The 17,360-nt window shown below is 61.0% G+C and overlaps 1 protein-coding gene across 10 annotated transcripts in view; it reads left to right on the top strand.

Annotated features, from left to right (window-relative positions):
- Positions 1-15,987, top strand: part of CACNA1A (calcium voltage-gated channel subunit alpha1 A) — a 209,231-nt gene extending 193,244 nt beyond the window's left edge. For 4 of the 10 annotated variants that reach the window (XM_070058407.1, XM_070058404.1, XM_070058401.1 and 1 more), the window contains 11 exons: positions 438-534; positions 2,792-2,897; positions 9,175-9,282; positions 9,411-9,511; positions 10,300-10,403; positions 10,506-10,644; positions 10,771-10,884; positions 12,069-12,104; positions 12,912-13,101; positions 13,198-13,463; positions 14,273-15,131. In XM_070058407.1, the coding sequence (XP_069914508.1) occupies positions 438-534; positions 2,792-2,897; positions 9,175-9,282; positions 9,411-9,511; positions 10,300-10,403; positions 10,506-10,644; positions 10,771-10,884; positions 12,069-12,104; positions 12,912-13,101; positions 13,198-13,463; positions 14,273-14,986 (1,975 nt within the window). In that variant the 3' untranslated portion in view covers positions 14,987-15,131. 10 annotated transcript variants of the gene reach the window in all.
- Positions 15,988-17,360: the final 1,373 nt, after the last annotated feature.

The raw sequence follows: 17,360 nt of genomic DNA, 5'->3' as shown, positions 1-17,360 counted from the left end.
TCAGGGACCGGGTCAGGGACCGGCAGGCACCTGCTGCGGGGGCTGGGGCGGAGGGGAGAGGCGAGGACCCCGCCCCCTCCGCCTCCCACGGGAGTTCCCAGCACTGCGCGGCGCTGAACCTGACTTTCTCTCTCTCTCTCTCTCTCTCTCTCTCTCTCCCTCCCGTGCTGGCAAACAGTGAAATAATCTTTTTGGCTTTTTTAATTCTCTCTTCTTCCCGTTTCTCCCACCCCTGCCCCTACCCCGTTCCTCTTTTTTTTTTTTTTTTTTTTTTCCCTCCATTTATTTGACATCTTCTGTACTCCTGTGGTTCGTTGGTTTTTTGGGTTTTTTGGTTTGTTTCCTTGGCTTTTCTGTCTTCCCACGCCGCCCCCGCCCTTCGGGTTTGGTTCTCGGTCCCCACTGCTCGTGTTGTGTTCTGTTTCCGGTACTGCCAGGGGACGCATGCTTTACCGGGACATGTATGCGATGCTGAGACACATGCCCCCACCCCTGGGTCTGGGGAAGAACTGCCCGGCCAGAGTGGCCTACAAGGTAGATTGACCGTCTCCCAGGGCAACGGTGCCGCCGGAAGTACCCGGCCAACTTTTTTTTTTTTTGGTTTTTTTTCCAACATTTCCTCTTTTTCTTCTTCTTGTTTTTTTTTCTTTGCTCCTTGAGTCAGTGGATCCTCACCTGCCCTTTGACGCGTGTCCGTCTCTCTTGATTGTGCCTTCGTGTTCTGAGACTCTATTATGGCGACACGTCTGGGGGGGGGGGGCTGAGGAGGGGGGAGAGAGCAGAGCCCAGATGCCCTGGAGCCTGGCCCCACGTCCACGACCACCACCACCACCATCACCCCCGGCCCCCACCCAGGCCGGAGTCTCCCAGCTTCCAGACCCCACTGCGCGTGCGCGCGCGTGTACACACACACACACACACACACACACACACACACACACACCTGAAGCTGATCTCTGGATTAAGGCCTTGGAAAATTCGACATCCCTGCAGCCTCCCTCCCCCACCCCTCCCCCTCCCCCCATCCCTAACCTCCTCCTCCTCCCCCACCACCACCCACCTCGAGACGCCTCTCCATTTTTTCAGAGTGGGCAGGCGGGCCGCAGCTGGACCCCTGGACGGTGGCACAGGGACGCAGGCCATGCTCGCTGCCTTGGCGGGGTGCCTGGGGCCGAGGGGGGGTGTTGCATGTTGGCTGAGGGAGCGAGGGTCCTGCCGCCAGGCGGTGGGGCTGGGCCACCCCTCCGGACCCCCCTCCCACACCTCCCCCAACCCCGCCCAGTACTGGAATCTCTCCGGGCACCCAAGGACAGATACTCTCTGTTCCCTCGTCCCCACCCTCATCATGGCAAGTTCAGGGATGACCTTTGAACCCACCCAACGCCCCCATCACCCCGTTCTCCCTCCAACCGTGGTTCGTGCCCCCTCCTCGTCTGTCTCCCTCCGCTCGCCTCCTCCCCTGCAGACCACCCGTCCCTTCTCTCTCTCTGTCTTTGTCTCTGCCTCTCTCTCGGTCTCTGCGTGGCTGCGTGTGAGAATGCATATGCCCAGCCCAGGCGAGGCAGGGAGAGCTCTCTTGCTCTCGCGCTCCTGGTGACCGGCCCACCGGGCCCCTTGACACAGGACATCCTTTCTCTGCCCACCGATGTGATCCCGTCACCAGCAGCAGGACTGGCCTAATACATGTGCACATGCCCTTTGTGCAGTGCACAGCCTGTGCAGCTGTGCACAGCGGCCTGTGTGTGCTCCTCTCTCTCTCTCTCTGTGTCTCCCCCCACCCCGCCTCCCTCTGCACCCTACCCCGGTTCCCTACCCTGGGTTTCCAGCGCTCATCCTGTCTCCCCTCCTGTTTCCAGCCCTGGTGTCTGAATCCCACGCCCCCCCCCCGCCGCCCCGTGAACCCCCAAATTTGCTCTCATCTCCGTTCCTTGTCTCGCCTAGGCTGGGTTGCGCGTCCACCCAGCAGCCGCTTCCCACACCACCAAGTACAGGGGTTAGGTGGGGTGGAGTGGGGACGGGGTGGGGGGGCCAGAGCCCCTGCCTGGGCCGCGGGAACGCCCCCTCGCCTCCCCTCCCCACATTCCCCCCATACCCCTGCCATGGCACAAAGACCCAAGCCCCGGACACGCCCCCGAGACCCACATCCCACGGAGCTATGAACGAGTCTCGAGATTCCGTCTGCATGCGCACGTGTGTGTGCCGGTCTCTGTCTCGCTGCACGCCCTATCCGCCCGCCCGCCTGCCTGCCGCTTCTCTGAGGAATGGTGTGGACCGTGCCCTGCGGGGCCGAGCCAGGAGTGGGGGCGCGGAGCCGGCGTCCGCCCGCCCCCACGCCGCCCTGGCCCTGGCCGTGGCTGTGGTTGTGGCCGTGGCGCCCTCTGCTGGCTGCTGCACGTACTGCGGGGAATCCGGCTTGGCGCTGCTTTTCTCTTGTGGGGGCGGGGGCGTGGGAGAGAGGGGGATGGGCAACACCGTCGGAGCCGTCAAGGAGAACTCTGGGGCAGGGCAGGGCAGGGCAGGGCAATGACAAAATGACTAATGGATGGATGGATGGATGGATTGATTGATGAAGAAACCAGGGGCCTCCTAAGTCCAGGAGCGTCCCAGGGCGCCCCTTGCTGGCCGCCCAGGGTAAGAGGCGCGTCTATGCCCATCTCTGCCTTGAGTTCTTCCGGGGGCTCCCATGGAGTGGGGTGGGGGGCGTGTCTGGAGGGCGGGGCTCTCCGGGGGTCCTGGGGGGCAGAGGGGCGGGGACAGCAGCCGCCCCTCACGGCGGATTGGTTCTTCGTAGAGGCTCCTGCGGATGGATCTGCCCGTGGCCGACGACAACACTGTGCACTTCAACTCCACACTCATGGCTTTGATCCGTACGGCGCTGGACATCAAGATCGCCAAGGGTAAGGCAGGGGCAGGGCGGTGGCGTCGGGGAGCGCCGGGGGCCGCAAGCCGCGACCGGGTTTTCTCTCGCTGGCCTGGTCCTTCATCCTGCGAGGTTCGCAGGGCACGGCAGCTCCCACTTGGGGTAGGAGAGGACTGTGAGGGAGGTGAGGTGATGACGTGACCACGGACCAGCAGGTGCAAAGCCCTGAGGCCACCACGCAGAGTCCAAAGCAAAGGGCTTTAGGACTGGTCACCCTGGGGATGGGGGGCCGGGCTGGGGGCCACTGGCGCCTCTCAAGCGAAGATGACGAGGTGAGATCCTCCTGGGAGTGGAGCCACTGCCTGTCTCCCCCGCACACACACCCCCACCCCTGCCATGACTGGGGGTGGGGGGTGGGAAAGGGCTGGAGACCCAACAGTGCTGCAGTGAGAAGCTCAAGGCTGGATGAGCTTGGCCAAGGTCACAGTTTGGGATCCGCTCGTGGCAAGGAGGAGGAGCCACTCTACCAAGAGGCCAGAGAGACGCTCAGGGGTCTGCACAGGGAGCTGCCTGCCCTACCCCCAGGACTGAAAGACCTCCCCCCACACGGAGCTCCCGAGACACAAACCCAAGAAATCACACTCGGGGCCGGGGGAAGGGAGGGGCAGGTGCAGGCGTGGACCCAGCAGGACGGACCCCGCAGGCTGGGCTGCTGACCGGGCAGCTCCTGCTGATAGCATTTCTTTTTTAGAGAGCTGTTTGAACAACAGAGAGAACGTCCATCCACTGGCTCACTCCCCAAAGCCTGAAATAGCCCAAGCCAGGAGCCAGGAGCTTCTTCCAGGTCTCCCACGCAGGTGCAGGGGCCCAAGCACTTGGGGCATCTTCTGCCGCCTTCCCAGGTGCATCAGCAGGGAGCCGGATCGGAAGCAGAGCAGCCGGGTCTCGAACCTGTGCTCCGATATGGGATGCTGGCATTGCAGGCAGACTCAGTAATGCCCACCCCGCCAACAGATTTTTAGCCAGGAGACTGGAAAGGCTCTGTGCTCCTCAGCTATTCATCACAACAACAAAACAGCCAAGGAAACTCACTTGAAAAAGCAGAAAGATGGACTCGGTCCGCAGTCTGGGCGGGTCCCGTCCAAGGTCAGGCAGGTTCTGTCTGTGTGCAGCCCCTGCTTAGGGCTGCAGGTCCCTGGCAAGCCAGGAAACAGAGACTTCACAACCAGCCCTTCCCTGAGGGCAGGCGCTTGGGCTCAGTGGGGCAAAGCCACCACCTGCAACACCGCATCTCACATGGGCGCTGGTTCGAAGCCCGGCTGCTCCACTTCCAATCCAGCTCTCTGCTATGGCCCAGGAAAGCAGCAGAAGATGGCCCAAGTCCTTGGGCCCCTGCACCTGCGTGGGAGACCTGGAAGAAGCTCCTGGCTCCTGGCTTCAAATTGGCGCAGCTACAGCCATTGCAGCCAACTGGGGAGTGAACCAGCGGATGGAAGACCTCTCTCTCTCTCTCTCTCTTTATTGCCAAGACAGAGAAAGGGCTCCCGTCCATTGATCCACACCCCAAATGCCCACAACAGCAGCGACAGGGCTGGGGCCAGGAACCCGGAACTCTCGCCACATCTCCCACGTGGGTGGCAGGAACCCAAGTTCTTAAGCTTCCCCCTGCTACCTCCCAGGGTGTGCACAAGCAGGGAGCTGGCAACAGAAGCAAAGGCAGGACTTGAACCCAGGGCTCTCTGGTACAGGATGCAGGTGTCCCAACTGCCATCCTAACCACCAAGGCAGATGCCTGCCCTTCTGCCCTTCTGTCCACGCTGAACAGTGCCTGGGCAGCACAGGGATGTGGAACATTCCAGAACGTTCTGGAATATTCTGGAACATTCCAGAACTGGAATAGTCTGACATTGTTCTTGGGGGTCCAGGAGAAGGGTGGGGCCCTCCACGTCTCTCTGCCTCCCCCCTCTGCTGTGCCAGTCTCATCCAGAAGAAACGGGAAAATCCTTTCAAGGCCCTTTTCCTTCTGCACGTCGTGTCTGGAATTCCCTCCCAGAGGCTCAGTTTCCCCTCCCCTCTGCCCCAGGCGATGAGGTATGAACCACCTGTCTGGGATGAGTATCCTGGTACTTGTGACACTGGCATCCCATGGGAGAGCACAGGTTCAAGTCCCGGCTGCTCCACTTCAGATCCAGCTCCCCGCTAATGCGCCTGGGAAAGCAGCAGGTGGTGGCTCAAGTGCTGGGGCCGCTGCCACCCACATCCTAATAACCATGAACAGCATTTGGGGATTCTACCTGAAGGCTGGTTTTGTTTATTTGAAAGACGGAGGGAGAGGGAGCAACAGAGCTGGGTCTTCCATCCGCTGGTTCGCTCCCCAAACGTCCACAGCAGCCAGGGCTGGGCCAGGCCAAAGCCAGGAGCCAGGAGCTCCATGCAAGTCTCCCACGTGGGTGATAGGGGCCCCAAGTACTTGGGCCATCTTCTGCTACCTCCCAGGGTGCACACTGTCAGGAATGCAGGGGTCAGGAGCCACAGCCGGGTATTGAACCTATGCACTCCGATATGAGACAGAAACGTTTGAACTGTCAGATCAAACGCCCACCCCACTCCCCAAAGAATGGCTTTTAAACATTTAGAAGTTCAAGTTCAAGAGACTGAACTTCTGTCTCCCAAGGGGCCGTAGCACCGAGCCACAGTAGACAAGACAAAGCTATTCAGAAAATAAAACACTGGCCAGGTGTCAGGATTCCAGCTACAAAGGGGATTTTCCCAAGAGTCTCCCACAATCAGCCTTGAACAGCATGGGGACTGCTGAGACTCTAGGCCCACAGCCCCCTGCAGAAAGAATGTGGAAAGAACGACCGGTGAGGTCGCCCTCTAGTGGGTGAGATGGGGAGCAACCTGAAGGAGGAGGTGAGAAATGGGGGGACAGGCATTTGGCACAGTGGTCGGGACCTTCATATCCCAAAGTGCCTGGGTTCAAGTCCCAGCTCCACTCCAGACACTGCATTCCTGCTCATGGGCACCCTGGGAGCCAGCAGTGATGGCCTGAGTCCTTGGGCCCCTGCCACCCACGTGGGAGACCCGGATGGAGCTCCTGGCTCCTGGCTTCAGCCTGGCCTAGCCCTGGCTGTTGTGGCCATCTGGGGAGTGAACCAGCAGATGGAAGATCTCTCTTCCCTCCACCCCTCTTTCAAATAAAATGGGAGAAAAAAATAAATTTGTTTAAAAAAATGATGAATGATGGTATGAGGGTGGGATCCACATAGACATTTGTAGAAAGAATTTAAGGCAGAAACAGCCTTGCAAAGGCCCAGGGGCAGGAGGGGGGGGCGGTGTGTGTGGCTCAAGGGGCGGGAGCAGAGGAGGGAGAGGGCCTGGCTCTGGCTCTCGCAGGCGCCCCCTGGTGGCTGTAGTTGGGACAGACTTGGGAGGGTGCAGAGCTGTTCAGGATCCTTGCTCCAGAATAGGGTGCAAGCTTTACCTGTGCATTGATTTTTTTTATCTAGTAAATATAAATTTCCAAAGTACAGTTTATGGATTACAATGGCTTCCCCCCCCCATAATTTCCCTCCCGCTCGCACCCCTCCCATCTCCCGCTCCCACTCCCTCTCCCATTCCATTCACATAAAGATTCATTTTCAGGCCGGCGCCACGGCTCACTAGGCTAATCCTCCACCTTGCGGCGCCGGCACACCGGGTTCTAGTCCCGGTTGGGGCGCCGGATTCTGTCCCGGTTGCCCCTCTTCCAGGCCAGCTCTCTGCTGTGGCCAGGGAGTGCAGTGGAGGATGGCCCAGGTGCTTGGGCCCTGCACCCCATGGGAGACCAGGAAAAGCACCTGGCTCCTGGCTCCTGCCATCGGATCAGCGCGGTGCGCCGGCTGCAGCGGCGGCCATTGGAGGGTGAACCAACGGCAAAGGAAGACCTTTCTCTCTGTCTCTCTCTCTCACTGTCCACTCTGCCTGTCAAAAAAAAAAAAAGATTCATTTTCAATTATCTTTATATACAGAAGATCGATTTAGTATATATTAAGTAAAGATTTCATCAGTTTGCACCCACACAGAAACACAAAGTGTAAAATACTGTTTCAGTACTAGTTACAGCATTACTTCACATTGGACAACACATTAAGGACAGATCCCACATGAGAAGTAAGTACACAGTGACTCCTGTTGTTGACTTAACAATTTGACACTCTTGTTTATGGGATCAGTAATCTCCCTAGGCTCTAGTCATGAGTTGCCAAGCCTATGGAAGCCTTTTGAGTTCGCCAACTTCGATCTTATTCCGACAGGGTCATAGTCAAAGTGGAAGTTCTCTCCTCCCTTCAGAGAAAGGTACCTCTTTCTTTGATGGCCCCGTTCTTTCCACTGGGATCTCACTCGCAGAGATCATTCATTTAGGTCTTCTTCTTCTTCTTTTTTTTTTTTTTTTTTTTTCAGAGTGTCTTGGCTTTCCATGCCTAAAATACTCTCATGGGCTCTTCAGCCATATCCGAATGCCTTAAGGTCTGATTCTGAGGCCAGAGTGCTACTTAGGACATATGCCATTCTATGAGTCTGCTGTGTATCCCACTTCCCATGTTGGGTCACTCTCTCCCTTTTTTGTTCTATCAGTTAGTATTAGCAGACACTAGTCTTGTTTGTGTGATCCCTTTGACTCTTAGACCTATCAGTGTGATCAATTGTGAACTGAAATTGATCACTTGGACTAGTGAGATGGCATTGGTACATGCCACCTTGATGGGATTGTATTGGAATCCCCTGGCATGTTTCTAACTCCACCATTTGGGGCAAGTCAGCTTGAGCATGTCCCGAATTGCACATCTCTTCCCTCTCTTATTCCCACTCTTATATTTAACAGAGATCACTTTTCAGTTAAATTTGAACACCTAAGAATAATTGTGTGTTCATTACAGAATTCAACCAAAAAAAAAAAGTGGGAGGCAGGGGACTGATGGGAAGGAGAGACGCAGAGGGACATTGGGGGCACCCATGGTGGGAGGGGGCGGCTGTTTAGCCAATTGTGGAAACAGTGAAATACTCCTCTACTCCTCTGGCCCCTGTCCTGCCTGGCTGTGTCCAGCACCTCTGGGATCCACATCTGGCTCAGCGCAGGGTCTGTGCACCTGCTGGTCAGTGTCTGTGATGGAACCCAGGGTTGGAGTCGCTGGCAGCCCCCAAGGGCCTCCGAGGCACGAACCCTAACAGGTGCATTTCCCACTCCTGCTGTGCTACCCCTGGGCTGTCCCACAATGAGCAGATGCTGCCCCTTGTGTCACCAGCCACATGGTGGGGGGAGGCCCCGATGGAGTTCTGGGGCAGCCCTGGCTGCTGTGGGCATTTGAGAGAGTTGAACCAGAAAATGGCAGATCTCTCTTGGTTGTTCTGCCTTTCAAATAAAATGAAAAAAAAAAAAAAAAAAAACAACTCATTACTTGTCCCCTCCCCTAGCAAACACAGGCAGGGCAGGAAGGACCAGACCCTTCCCTCTCTGCCTCCCTCCCAGCCCCCACGGCCAAGGAATCAGCTTCAGACCAAGGCCAAGTTCACGGCTGGAGACACCTGGGAGAGGGAGGAAGAAACCTTGGTCAGGGAGGCCTCACTCTGTGCTCACTGGGGATGACTTCATCTAGTCCTAGCCACGCCCCCAGAGGCCCCGCCCCCAAACACCAGCATCCCACGGAGTTTGCACACACACCCCCTAATGCCTCCCAGCAGGGACAAAACCTGCAAGTGCGGGTGGACCTCATTCAAGGTGTGCACACCTTCTGTTGGCAAACCAACAGGTGAGGCCAGTCCCAGAGCACCGTCATTCCCCCGAGGCAGGTGGGGAAACTGAGGCGCGGAGAGTGAACTGGAGACCCTCGGTTTCAAAGCGCAGGAGGCAGGATGGGTCTGACTCACCGTCTTTAACTGCTCATCTGTTTGAAAAGCAGAGAGAGACAGAGAGAGAGAGAATCTTCCATCTGCTGGTTCAAGTCTCCAAATGGCCTACAACTTGCCAGGGCTGGGCCAAGCCAGAAGCCAAGAGTTCAGAACTCCATCTGGGTCTCCCACGGGGGTGGCAGGGACCCAAGCACTTAGGCCGTCTCCCCTGCCGCCTCCCCAGGGGGCCTCGATCAGAAGCAGGGTTTGCCAGGACCTTGCTCTGCTACGGGCTGCAGGAATCCCAAAAGCAGTGGATTCACCTGCCTGCCCCGGCCAGGGACCAGAGCCCGGGCAGCTGTGCCCAGAGCTGCCTCTGGACCAGGCTCTAGGGAGCCCTGGAGAGAGCTCCGGCTAAGGGTCTGTGTGTGCCACGCCCCCTACAGGCGGAGCAGATAAACAGCAGATGGACGCTGAGCTGCGCAAAGAGATGATGGCCATTTGGCCCAACCTGTCCCAGAAGACACTGGACCTGCTGGTCACACCCCACAAGTGTAAGGGCCTAGTCTGGGGCTCTCGCTCCTCCCCACCCCAGGAACTCCGATCCACCCACATGGGGAGGGCGCCGGGATGGGGAGAGGACGGGGTGGCACAAGTGAGCTTGCCCTGTGCCCCTCCCCAGCCACGGACCTGACAGTGGGCAAGATCTATGCCGCCATGATGATCATGGAGTACTACCGGCAGAGCAAAGCCAAAAAGCTGCAGGCCATGCGCGAGGAGCAGGTGCGTGCGGGTCTCCCTGGTAACGCCGGGGCTGCCTGCCTGTCCTCACCCACTCTGGGAACCAATCGGAGCAAGGGGTGGGGTTGGGGGTGTGGCCGAGCTCAGGAGCCGGTCCCTGTGCTGTAGGGCCAGGGAGCGAAAACCCAGGTCAGTTTGGTTGGCGTCACCGACACTTATGAAGCGCTTACTGTATGCCGGCTGCTGCTTTTTATTTCATTTTTATGTTTTGGCCTTGTTCAGCTGTGAACAAAACAGAGCAGAAGCAGGGGACAGCTGAGCAGAGGCTTGGAGGAAGAGTGGAGGGAGGGAGCCAAGGGGTTATCCAGGGAAAGGCGCCCCGGACCAGGGGCCAGCAGCCAGTGCAAAGGCCCTGGGGTTGGACTTTGCCTGGTGAGCTTGGGGGGCAGGAGAAGGAAGTGGCCAAGCACAGTGCACCAGAGATGAGGGCAGGGAGGTGGCGTGCCAGGTCCTCCAGGGCTTTGGTGGTGAGGGACGGGGGCCACCACAGAAGGCTCCAGTTTTTGCTCCGGGGTTAAGCCGCAGCCAAGGAGCTAGAGACTGACTCAGGTGCTCGCTGGCGCCCTCTAGTGGCTGTGCGTGGAGGTGCGGGCAGGACCCGGTAAGGCCGGGTGGGATGCCAAGGGGCTGCAGCCCGTAGGATTTCGCCCACCATGCCCCCTTGCCGGGGTGCGCTGAGGGTGCCGTCTGCAGCCTTCGGCCGTGTGACCTTGGCCACTGCTCCCATCTGTCCCCATGCCCCGTGCACCTGCTCCTTGTCTGCTCCCCAGAACCGGACACCGCTCATGTTCCAGCGCATGGAGCCCCCGCCGGATGAGGGGGGCGCCGGCCAGAACGCCCTGCCCTCCACGCAGCTGGACCCGGCAGGAGGCCTGTGAGTGCCGCTCTGGCCGCGGGGCGGGAGGCTTGCACGCCCCGGGTTGCCGAGGCTGGCGCTGCCGCTACCACCACCACACTGGCCTCTGTCACCTCGCAGGATGGCTCACGAAGACGGCCTCAAAGACAGCCCATCCTGGGTGACCCAGCGCGCTCAGGAGATGTTCCAGAAGACGGGCACGTGGAGCCCGGAGCGCGCGCCCCCCGCCGACATGGCCGACAGCCAGCCCAAGCCTCAGGTGCCTCTTTGGGCCGGCGCACGGCTGCTGGGGCGAATCAGCGAGGAGAAGGGTGGGGGAGGGGTCCGGGCGGTGGCTCACGGGGCCTCGCCCACCTTCTGTCCCCGCCCCCCCCCGCCCCCGCAGTCCGTGGAGATGCGAGAAATGAGCCAGGACGGCTACTCGGACAGCGAGCACTGCCTCCCCATGGAAGGCCAGGCCCGCGCCGCCTCTATGCCCCGCCTCCCCGCCGAGAACCAGGTGAGGGCTTTTACCCAGCGCCCTGGGGCTGCAACCCCCGCCAGCGCCCTGGTGGAGTCCGTGAGGATGGTGACCCCCCACCCTCTTCAAGTGCCCCCACTCCTAATCCTAGGCCCCAGCCTGCCGGAAGAGGCCCCCTGCCGGCTCCTTGGCAGGTGCAGGCCCCGCCCCCTCCCTGCCCACACCTGTACGTGTCCAAGCACACGTGGTTTCTCTCTGTCCTGTTTGGGGGGGGGGGTGAAGAAAGGGGAGAAAATGTGGTAGATGGGCGTGACAGGAGAGGAATCCGTCCAAAAACGCATGTCGCAGAGTCACATGTGGACACGCACGTCATACCTACACACGCGTGTACACACATGCACACACGCAACGCACATGCGCACAGTGGAGGAGTGGTGGGTGGGTCTGGGGCGAGCTGAGGGCGGGACTTCCTGTCGGGTCTGGAAGAGGGCGGGGCGGGTAGTAGGCGGAGCCAGAGCGTGTGCCTAGCACCTGATACGCGTGTCTGATTGGCTGCTTGGCCGGCTACCGCAGCCCACTCGGCATGGAGGCAGGTGGGCCCTCGCTGCGTGTGTCCCCGGTGCACAGGGACAGCCAGAGGCATGGCTGGCTGCCCAGTTGGCCAGCAAAGCAGGAGCCCCACCCCTACCCCGGGGCAGGGGGTCGGCGTGGGGTGGGGAGCCCTGAGAACAAAAAGGCAGGGGTCAGCATGTCTGGCTGTGACGAGCTTCATGTGGCTGCTCTGTGCCTGGCTGAGCCGGGGGCCGCTTCTGGGCCTAGGCTCTGGCTGCTGCGCACCAGGGGGCGGGGCCAGAGGCGGTGCATGCGAGCTGCACGGTCCCCCTCCCACAGGAGTGAAGGGCCCCAGGAGAGAGTGGGGGACAAACCCCAGCCGGAGTCAGAGCCCTCCCGGAGGCATGGCATGAGCCAAGGGCCTGTGGCCGCGCTGCCCTACCTGTCAACCTTGTGCCTCCGCCATCTGTCTGTGTCTCCTGTCTGTCTCCAGTGTGCCCGAAGCGGGGATGGCAGGGGAGGGGGGGACCGTAACCTCTCCTCCTCCTCCTCTCTCCTCCCTCCCTCGTCCCCACTATTTCACCACCTCCATCCACTCGCTCTCGCCTGCCTTTTATATTTATGTTTTTTTCTGTTTTTCCTGTGTGCACCGTCCCGTGGGGCTGTGACAGAGGAGAAGGGGCCGGCCACGTGGGAGTGATCTCAGTGTATGTATCCTACCGAGCTCGGCTCTGGCCCCCTCTTCCTCCCCACCCCCCCTCTGGGGAGTCCCGTCATCACTCTGCCCGCCCTCTTTCTCCCATCCCACCCCTTCTTTGCAGCTCACGCCCCTCGGCCACCCCCCACGGAGCCCCCCTCCTCGTGTGTTGTGTCCTCCGTGTCCAAGGGGCCATCTCCACCTCCACCACCCACTCTCTTCTTTCCCAAGCTTCCCATTCAGGGATCCTGGACCCCTCACGCTCCCAGAAGCCGATCTGGTCTCTCTCTCTCTCTCTTTCCCTCTCTCATTGCACCTCCTCCAACCCTCACTCTGTCCCTTCCAGCACCACTGGGCCTTAGCCCCTGACTGCTACAGGCTGAGCAGTGAGGCCACTCCCACCCGCCCCACCCCCGGGGCAGGTGCAGCACCCCAAGGCCAAGGATCTAAAAGGGGGAGGGGAACCCTGCTTATCCCCAGGGTGCCTCAGAGGCCAGGGTGTCCAGAGTCAAGGGTGTCCTGTTAGCCAAGGAGGCGTGTGCTTGGTGCTGAGCAGAGCAGAAGGGGTCCCCCCCAGGCGATGGCCCCGCGAGGCAGGCCAGGGTGGGCAGATCCCATGGGGGCCAGTCCTCCGCCCCACCCAGGAAGGACCCCCGGAAGGAGCAGTGCCCCCATGCACCGCAAGCCACATCCCAGCCTCCGGACCGTGGCATCCCCCCGCCCCGGGCCAGCCAGCCAGGCACCAGGCAGGCAGGAAGCAGGGCGCCCCCCGGTGCGCGCCGCTGAGCCCGGCCGCCGTGGCCTGTCCCGTCCCCAGACCATCTGTGACACCAGCCCCATGAAGCGCTCGGCCTCCGTGCTGGGCCCCAAGGCGTCCCGGCGCCTGGACGACTACTCCCTGGAGCGCGTCCCACCCGAGGAGAACCAGCGACACCACCCGCGGCGTCGCGAGCGCGCGCATCGCACCTCCGAGCGCTCCCTGGGCCGCTACACCGACGTGGACACAGGTGGGCCGCCCCCGCGCGGGGCTCCCCTCCGAGGCGGCCCCCACCGTGCGCACGCGCCCTGCCCGCTCACCGCCCTCTGCGCGCGTCCCGTCCCAGGCTTGGGCACGGACCTCAGCATGACCACCCAGTCCGGGGACCTGCCGTCCAGAGAGCGAGAGCAGGAGCGCGGCCGGCCCAAGGACCGGAAGCACCGGCCGCATCACCACCACCACCACCACCACCACCCCGGCCCGGCGGCCGCCGACAAGGAACGCTACGGCCCGCAGGACCGGCCCGACCATGGCCACGGCCGCGCCCGCGCCCGGGACCAGCGCTGGTCCCGCTCGCCCAGCGAGGGCCGGGAGCACACCACGCACCGGCAGGTGGGCGCGGCCGCGGGACCCCGCCCCCCGCGGCGAGACCTGCTGGGGGAGGGGCGGGGAGGGGGAGCGGGAGGGGAGGGCCCCGCCCCCGCCCCGCCCCCAGCCGCACGCCCACCGCCCGCCTCTCGCTCCGCCCCACCCCATCACCTGGCTTCCCCACTTTTCCTTCCGATTCTTTCTGTCCTTTGGACGCACCTGTGAGTGAGGTGGGGGAACACCGCGGTCTTTAACCCCGAGACTTACAGGAATCCATTTCTCATTTCTCTTCTCACCTCGTTGTGTTGGTTTCTGACCCCTCTTCCCGCCCACCCCGTGCCTCCCTGTGGCTGTGGCTTTCTCCTGTTTTCCGTTCAAACGTCCTGTGGCTCCGCCCCTCCGCGCCCCCCCATTTCCCTGCACCCCTCCCGCCTCCCTCCCCTCCTCCTCCCCTCCCCCTCCTCTCCCTCCTCCTCCCCATTCCTCTCCCCCTCCCTTTACCCTCCCTCATCTTCTTCCTCTCCCCCTACCCCTCCGCGCCCCCTTTCCCTCTCCCCCTACTCTCCCACTCCTCCTCTTCCTCTCCCCCTCCTCTCCTCCTCCTCCTTCCCCCTCCTCCCCCTCTTCCTCCTCCCTCCTGCCCCCACTGTCTCCCCCCCTTCTCCCCCTCCCCCCTCCTCCCCTTCTTCCTCTTCCCCCTTCTGCACCCACTTCTCCTCCCCTCCTCTCCCCCCTCCTCCAACTGCCCCCCCCCCGTGTGTCTCCCCTCCCGTCCTCTGGTCGATTTCGTTGTATCTTTTTTTTTGATTTCCTTTGTTTCAATTTTCGTGTAGGGCAGTAGTTCAGTAAGTGGAAGCCCCGTCCCTTCTACGTCCGGTACCAGCACTCCGCAGCGGGGACGCCGCCAGCTCCCCCAGACCCCCTGCACCCCCCGGCCACTCGTGTCCTACTCCCCCGTGGTCCGCAAGGTCGGAGGCGTGGGTCCCCCGCAGCAGCAGCAGGCGGTGGCCAGGCCGGGCCGGGCGGCTCCCGGCGGCCCTCGGAGGTACCCGGGCCCCGCGGCTGAGCCCCCGCCCGCTGGGGGCCACGGCGCCGGCCGCTCGCCGGCCTTGGAGCGGCGGGGCCCGGGCGCGGCCCGGGACGAGTCTCCCCGGGCGTGTCGGCACGGCGGCGGCGGCGGGGCCCGGTGGCCCGCGTCCGGCCCGCACGCGCACCCGCACTCGCACACGCACGCGCACGCGCACACGCACGGCTACTACCGGAGCTCCGACTACGACGAGCCCGAAGGCCCCGGCCGCGGCAGCGGAGGCGGCCTCGGCGACGACGAGGAGGTGGCGGCCGGGCCCTACGCCGCGCCCCCGGGCCCCGCGAGCCGCTCGCCCAGGACTCCCCGGGCCGCGGGCCCAGCGTGTGCCTCGCCCGCGCGGCACGGCCGGCGGGTCCCCAACGGCTACTACCCGGTCCACGGACTGGCCAGGCCCCGCGGGCCCGGCTCCCGCAAAAGCCTGCACGAAGTGTACAGCGAGAGCGACGAGGATTGGTGCTAAGCCCCCCACCCCCACCCCCGGGCGAGCTGGCCCCGCGCGCGCACCCCGCGCGCACCCCGCGCCCAGGCCCAGGAGACTCCCGGAGTCGCCGAGGGGGCCGGCGCTGGACCGCGAGCGCAGGGAAGGGGGGAGGGGGTCCCCGAGCCAGCGCCCCCTCCCCCTAACCCCCCCGCAAAGGGGTTGGGGTGTCGCGTGCGGATCAGGGCCGGGGATCCCGCAGACAAAAGACAAACCACGCAGCCAAGAGATCTGGAATCCACGCAACCATTTCTGGACAACTGTGGGGACACCGGCACCGCACACGCACGCACACACACACACACACGCACACACGATCACATTTTTAAAAGAAAACGGGGAGACCGCGATCATTTCTATTGATGAGTTTTATCATCTGAACTGAAGCTTTCCTCTTCCGGCTGAGGGCTGCCGAGCGCGGCCGCTAGGGGCGCATGCGAGCGCTCGCCGGTGATTTTCCAAACCCGCTGGGGGCCTCGGGCGCGGACTCGGCCGCTAGGGGCGCACGCGAGCACTCTCCGGTGACCTTCAAGACCTGCTGGGGGCCTCGGGCGCGGACTCGGCCGCTAGGGGCGCACGCGAGCTCTCGCCGGTGATCTCCCAGACCCCACTATTACTGCCTGCAGGAATCAGCTTTAAAAAAAAATAACAATAATAATAATAACAAGAAACTATTTTAAAAAGGACAAAAAAAATCAAGGATCGAGGAAAAAGCATTCTTTTCTGACATTTGATCTTGCTTGAAATAACAAAAGAAGAAAAAATACCAACACAAAACCACCACCACCTCCACCTCCGATTCCTTTGCTTCTATTTTTTTGGATATTTTTTCTCTTTTTTTTTTTCTTTTTTTCTTTTCTTTTTTTCTTTCCTACCTTGTTTGAAAGCTGTGGGCTTGGGACTGTGAATTATTGCATGACAACAAAACAACGACAAAACACACAAAAAAAATAAAAACGAAGCGAAAAAACAGTTGAATTCAAGAGCTTTTTGGATAAGAGTGGTTATTGCCTCCCCTTGGCCCTGCACGGGGACTTGGGAGACCTGGGAAGGAGTTGGGGCTTGGAGGAGGCGGGGCTTGGGGCTTGGAGGAGGCGGGGCTTGGTGAGTTTCCGGAAGGAGAGATGGACAGGGCTGAGGAAGAAGCTGTCCTGGCTGGGAGTGCGGAGCAGTGCCCTTCACCCCCACTCCATGCGCCCATCCAAAAAGCTTAGGAGCAGCCTTCCTAGACTATTCTAGAAGTCTGAACTCAGAAGCACTCGTGAACCCCAATGGATAGTAGAATGCCTCTTGGATACAGCTGGCACCCAGGGCAGAAGAATCCAGAAAGCTTTGCCCCTCTGTGCCTCTGACACACCTGCTGCCCCACCCTACCCCACTGGAGTCCTGTGCCACAAACTGGAGAGAGCTCTCAGTGAGGTCACAGGCCAGACCCTCTGCAGGTGGCAGGAAGCAGTCACTCCTGGCTCACGGTGAAGGCACAGGTGGCTGGGGACTGACAACCTGACTTCCTGCTACATTCAGCCTTGTCTGGTGCACCTGCTACCTGTACCTGCCTGTATGCACCCCCCCCCACCCTCAGCAGCCTTCCAGAAGCTTCGCCACACAGAGGAAGGCAGTGAGGGACACTCCTCACCCTATCACTAGGTCCTCACCTCCGTGCCTGTCTGGGGGATGTTTCCGTGAATAAAATCGACAGCCCCAAACCAGCAAGTGTGCAGTTAGGAGCCAAAGGGCTGTGTCCATTCCCGTAAGCAAAGGGCGTCACTGCTCATCGTCTGGCTGAGGGCTTTTCTTTGGCCCCGTAAGGAAAATGCTTGCTTGTTTGCAGAAAGGGGTTTAGGACAGCTCACAAAATCTGTAGCTGAGAAGTGAGCGATCCTCAGGGAGTACCAGTGTGGAGTCCAGCTCCCTGCACACGCACACCCTGGGAAGCAGCAGGTGACGGCTCAGGTGTGGGGGTCCCTGTCGCCCCCGTGGGAGACCCGGATTGGATTCCAGGCTCCTGGCTTTAGCCTCGCCAAGACCTGGCTATTGTGGGTATTTGAGGAGTAAACCAGCAGATGGAAGTCTCTCTCTCTCTCTCTCTCTCTCTCTCTCTCTCCCTTTCAAGTAAAATGGAAATATATAAAATAAATGAAAAGCAAACCAAGGGACATCAGAGGCCGGGCGTGTCACTGACGCCCCGGTGTGTCCCACATGCCAGCTCTAAAGCTGGTAGGAGACACTGAGGGGTGTGGCACCACCAGCCACCCCCTCCCCTGGCATCTGGATTTCCTGGATGTGTGACCTCAGGGAAGTGACTTAACCTCTCTGTGCCATCACTTTCCTATCTGGAAGAATGGAAACCATCACA

The sequence above is a fragment of the Oryctolagus cuniculus genome, chromosome 16 (genome assembly GCF_964237555.1).
Source record: "Oryctolagus cuniculus chromosome 16, mOryCun1.1, whole genome shotgun sequence".
Classification (NCBI taxonomy): Eukaryota; Metazoa; Chordata; class Mammalia; order Lagomorpha; family Leporidae; genus Oryctolagus; species Oryctolagus cuniculus.
The sequence above is the reverse complement of the archived record's forward strand: the minus strand, read 5'-3'. Positions and strand labels throughout refer to the sequence as shown.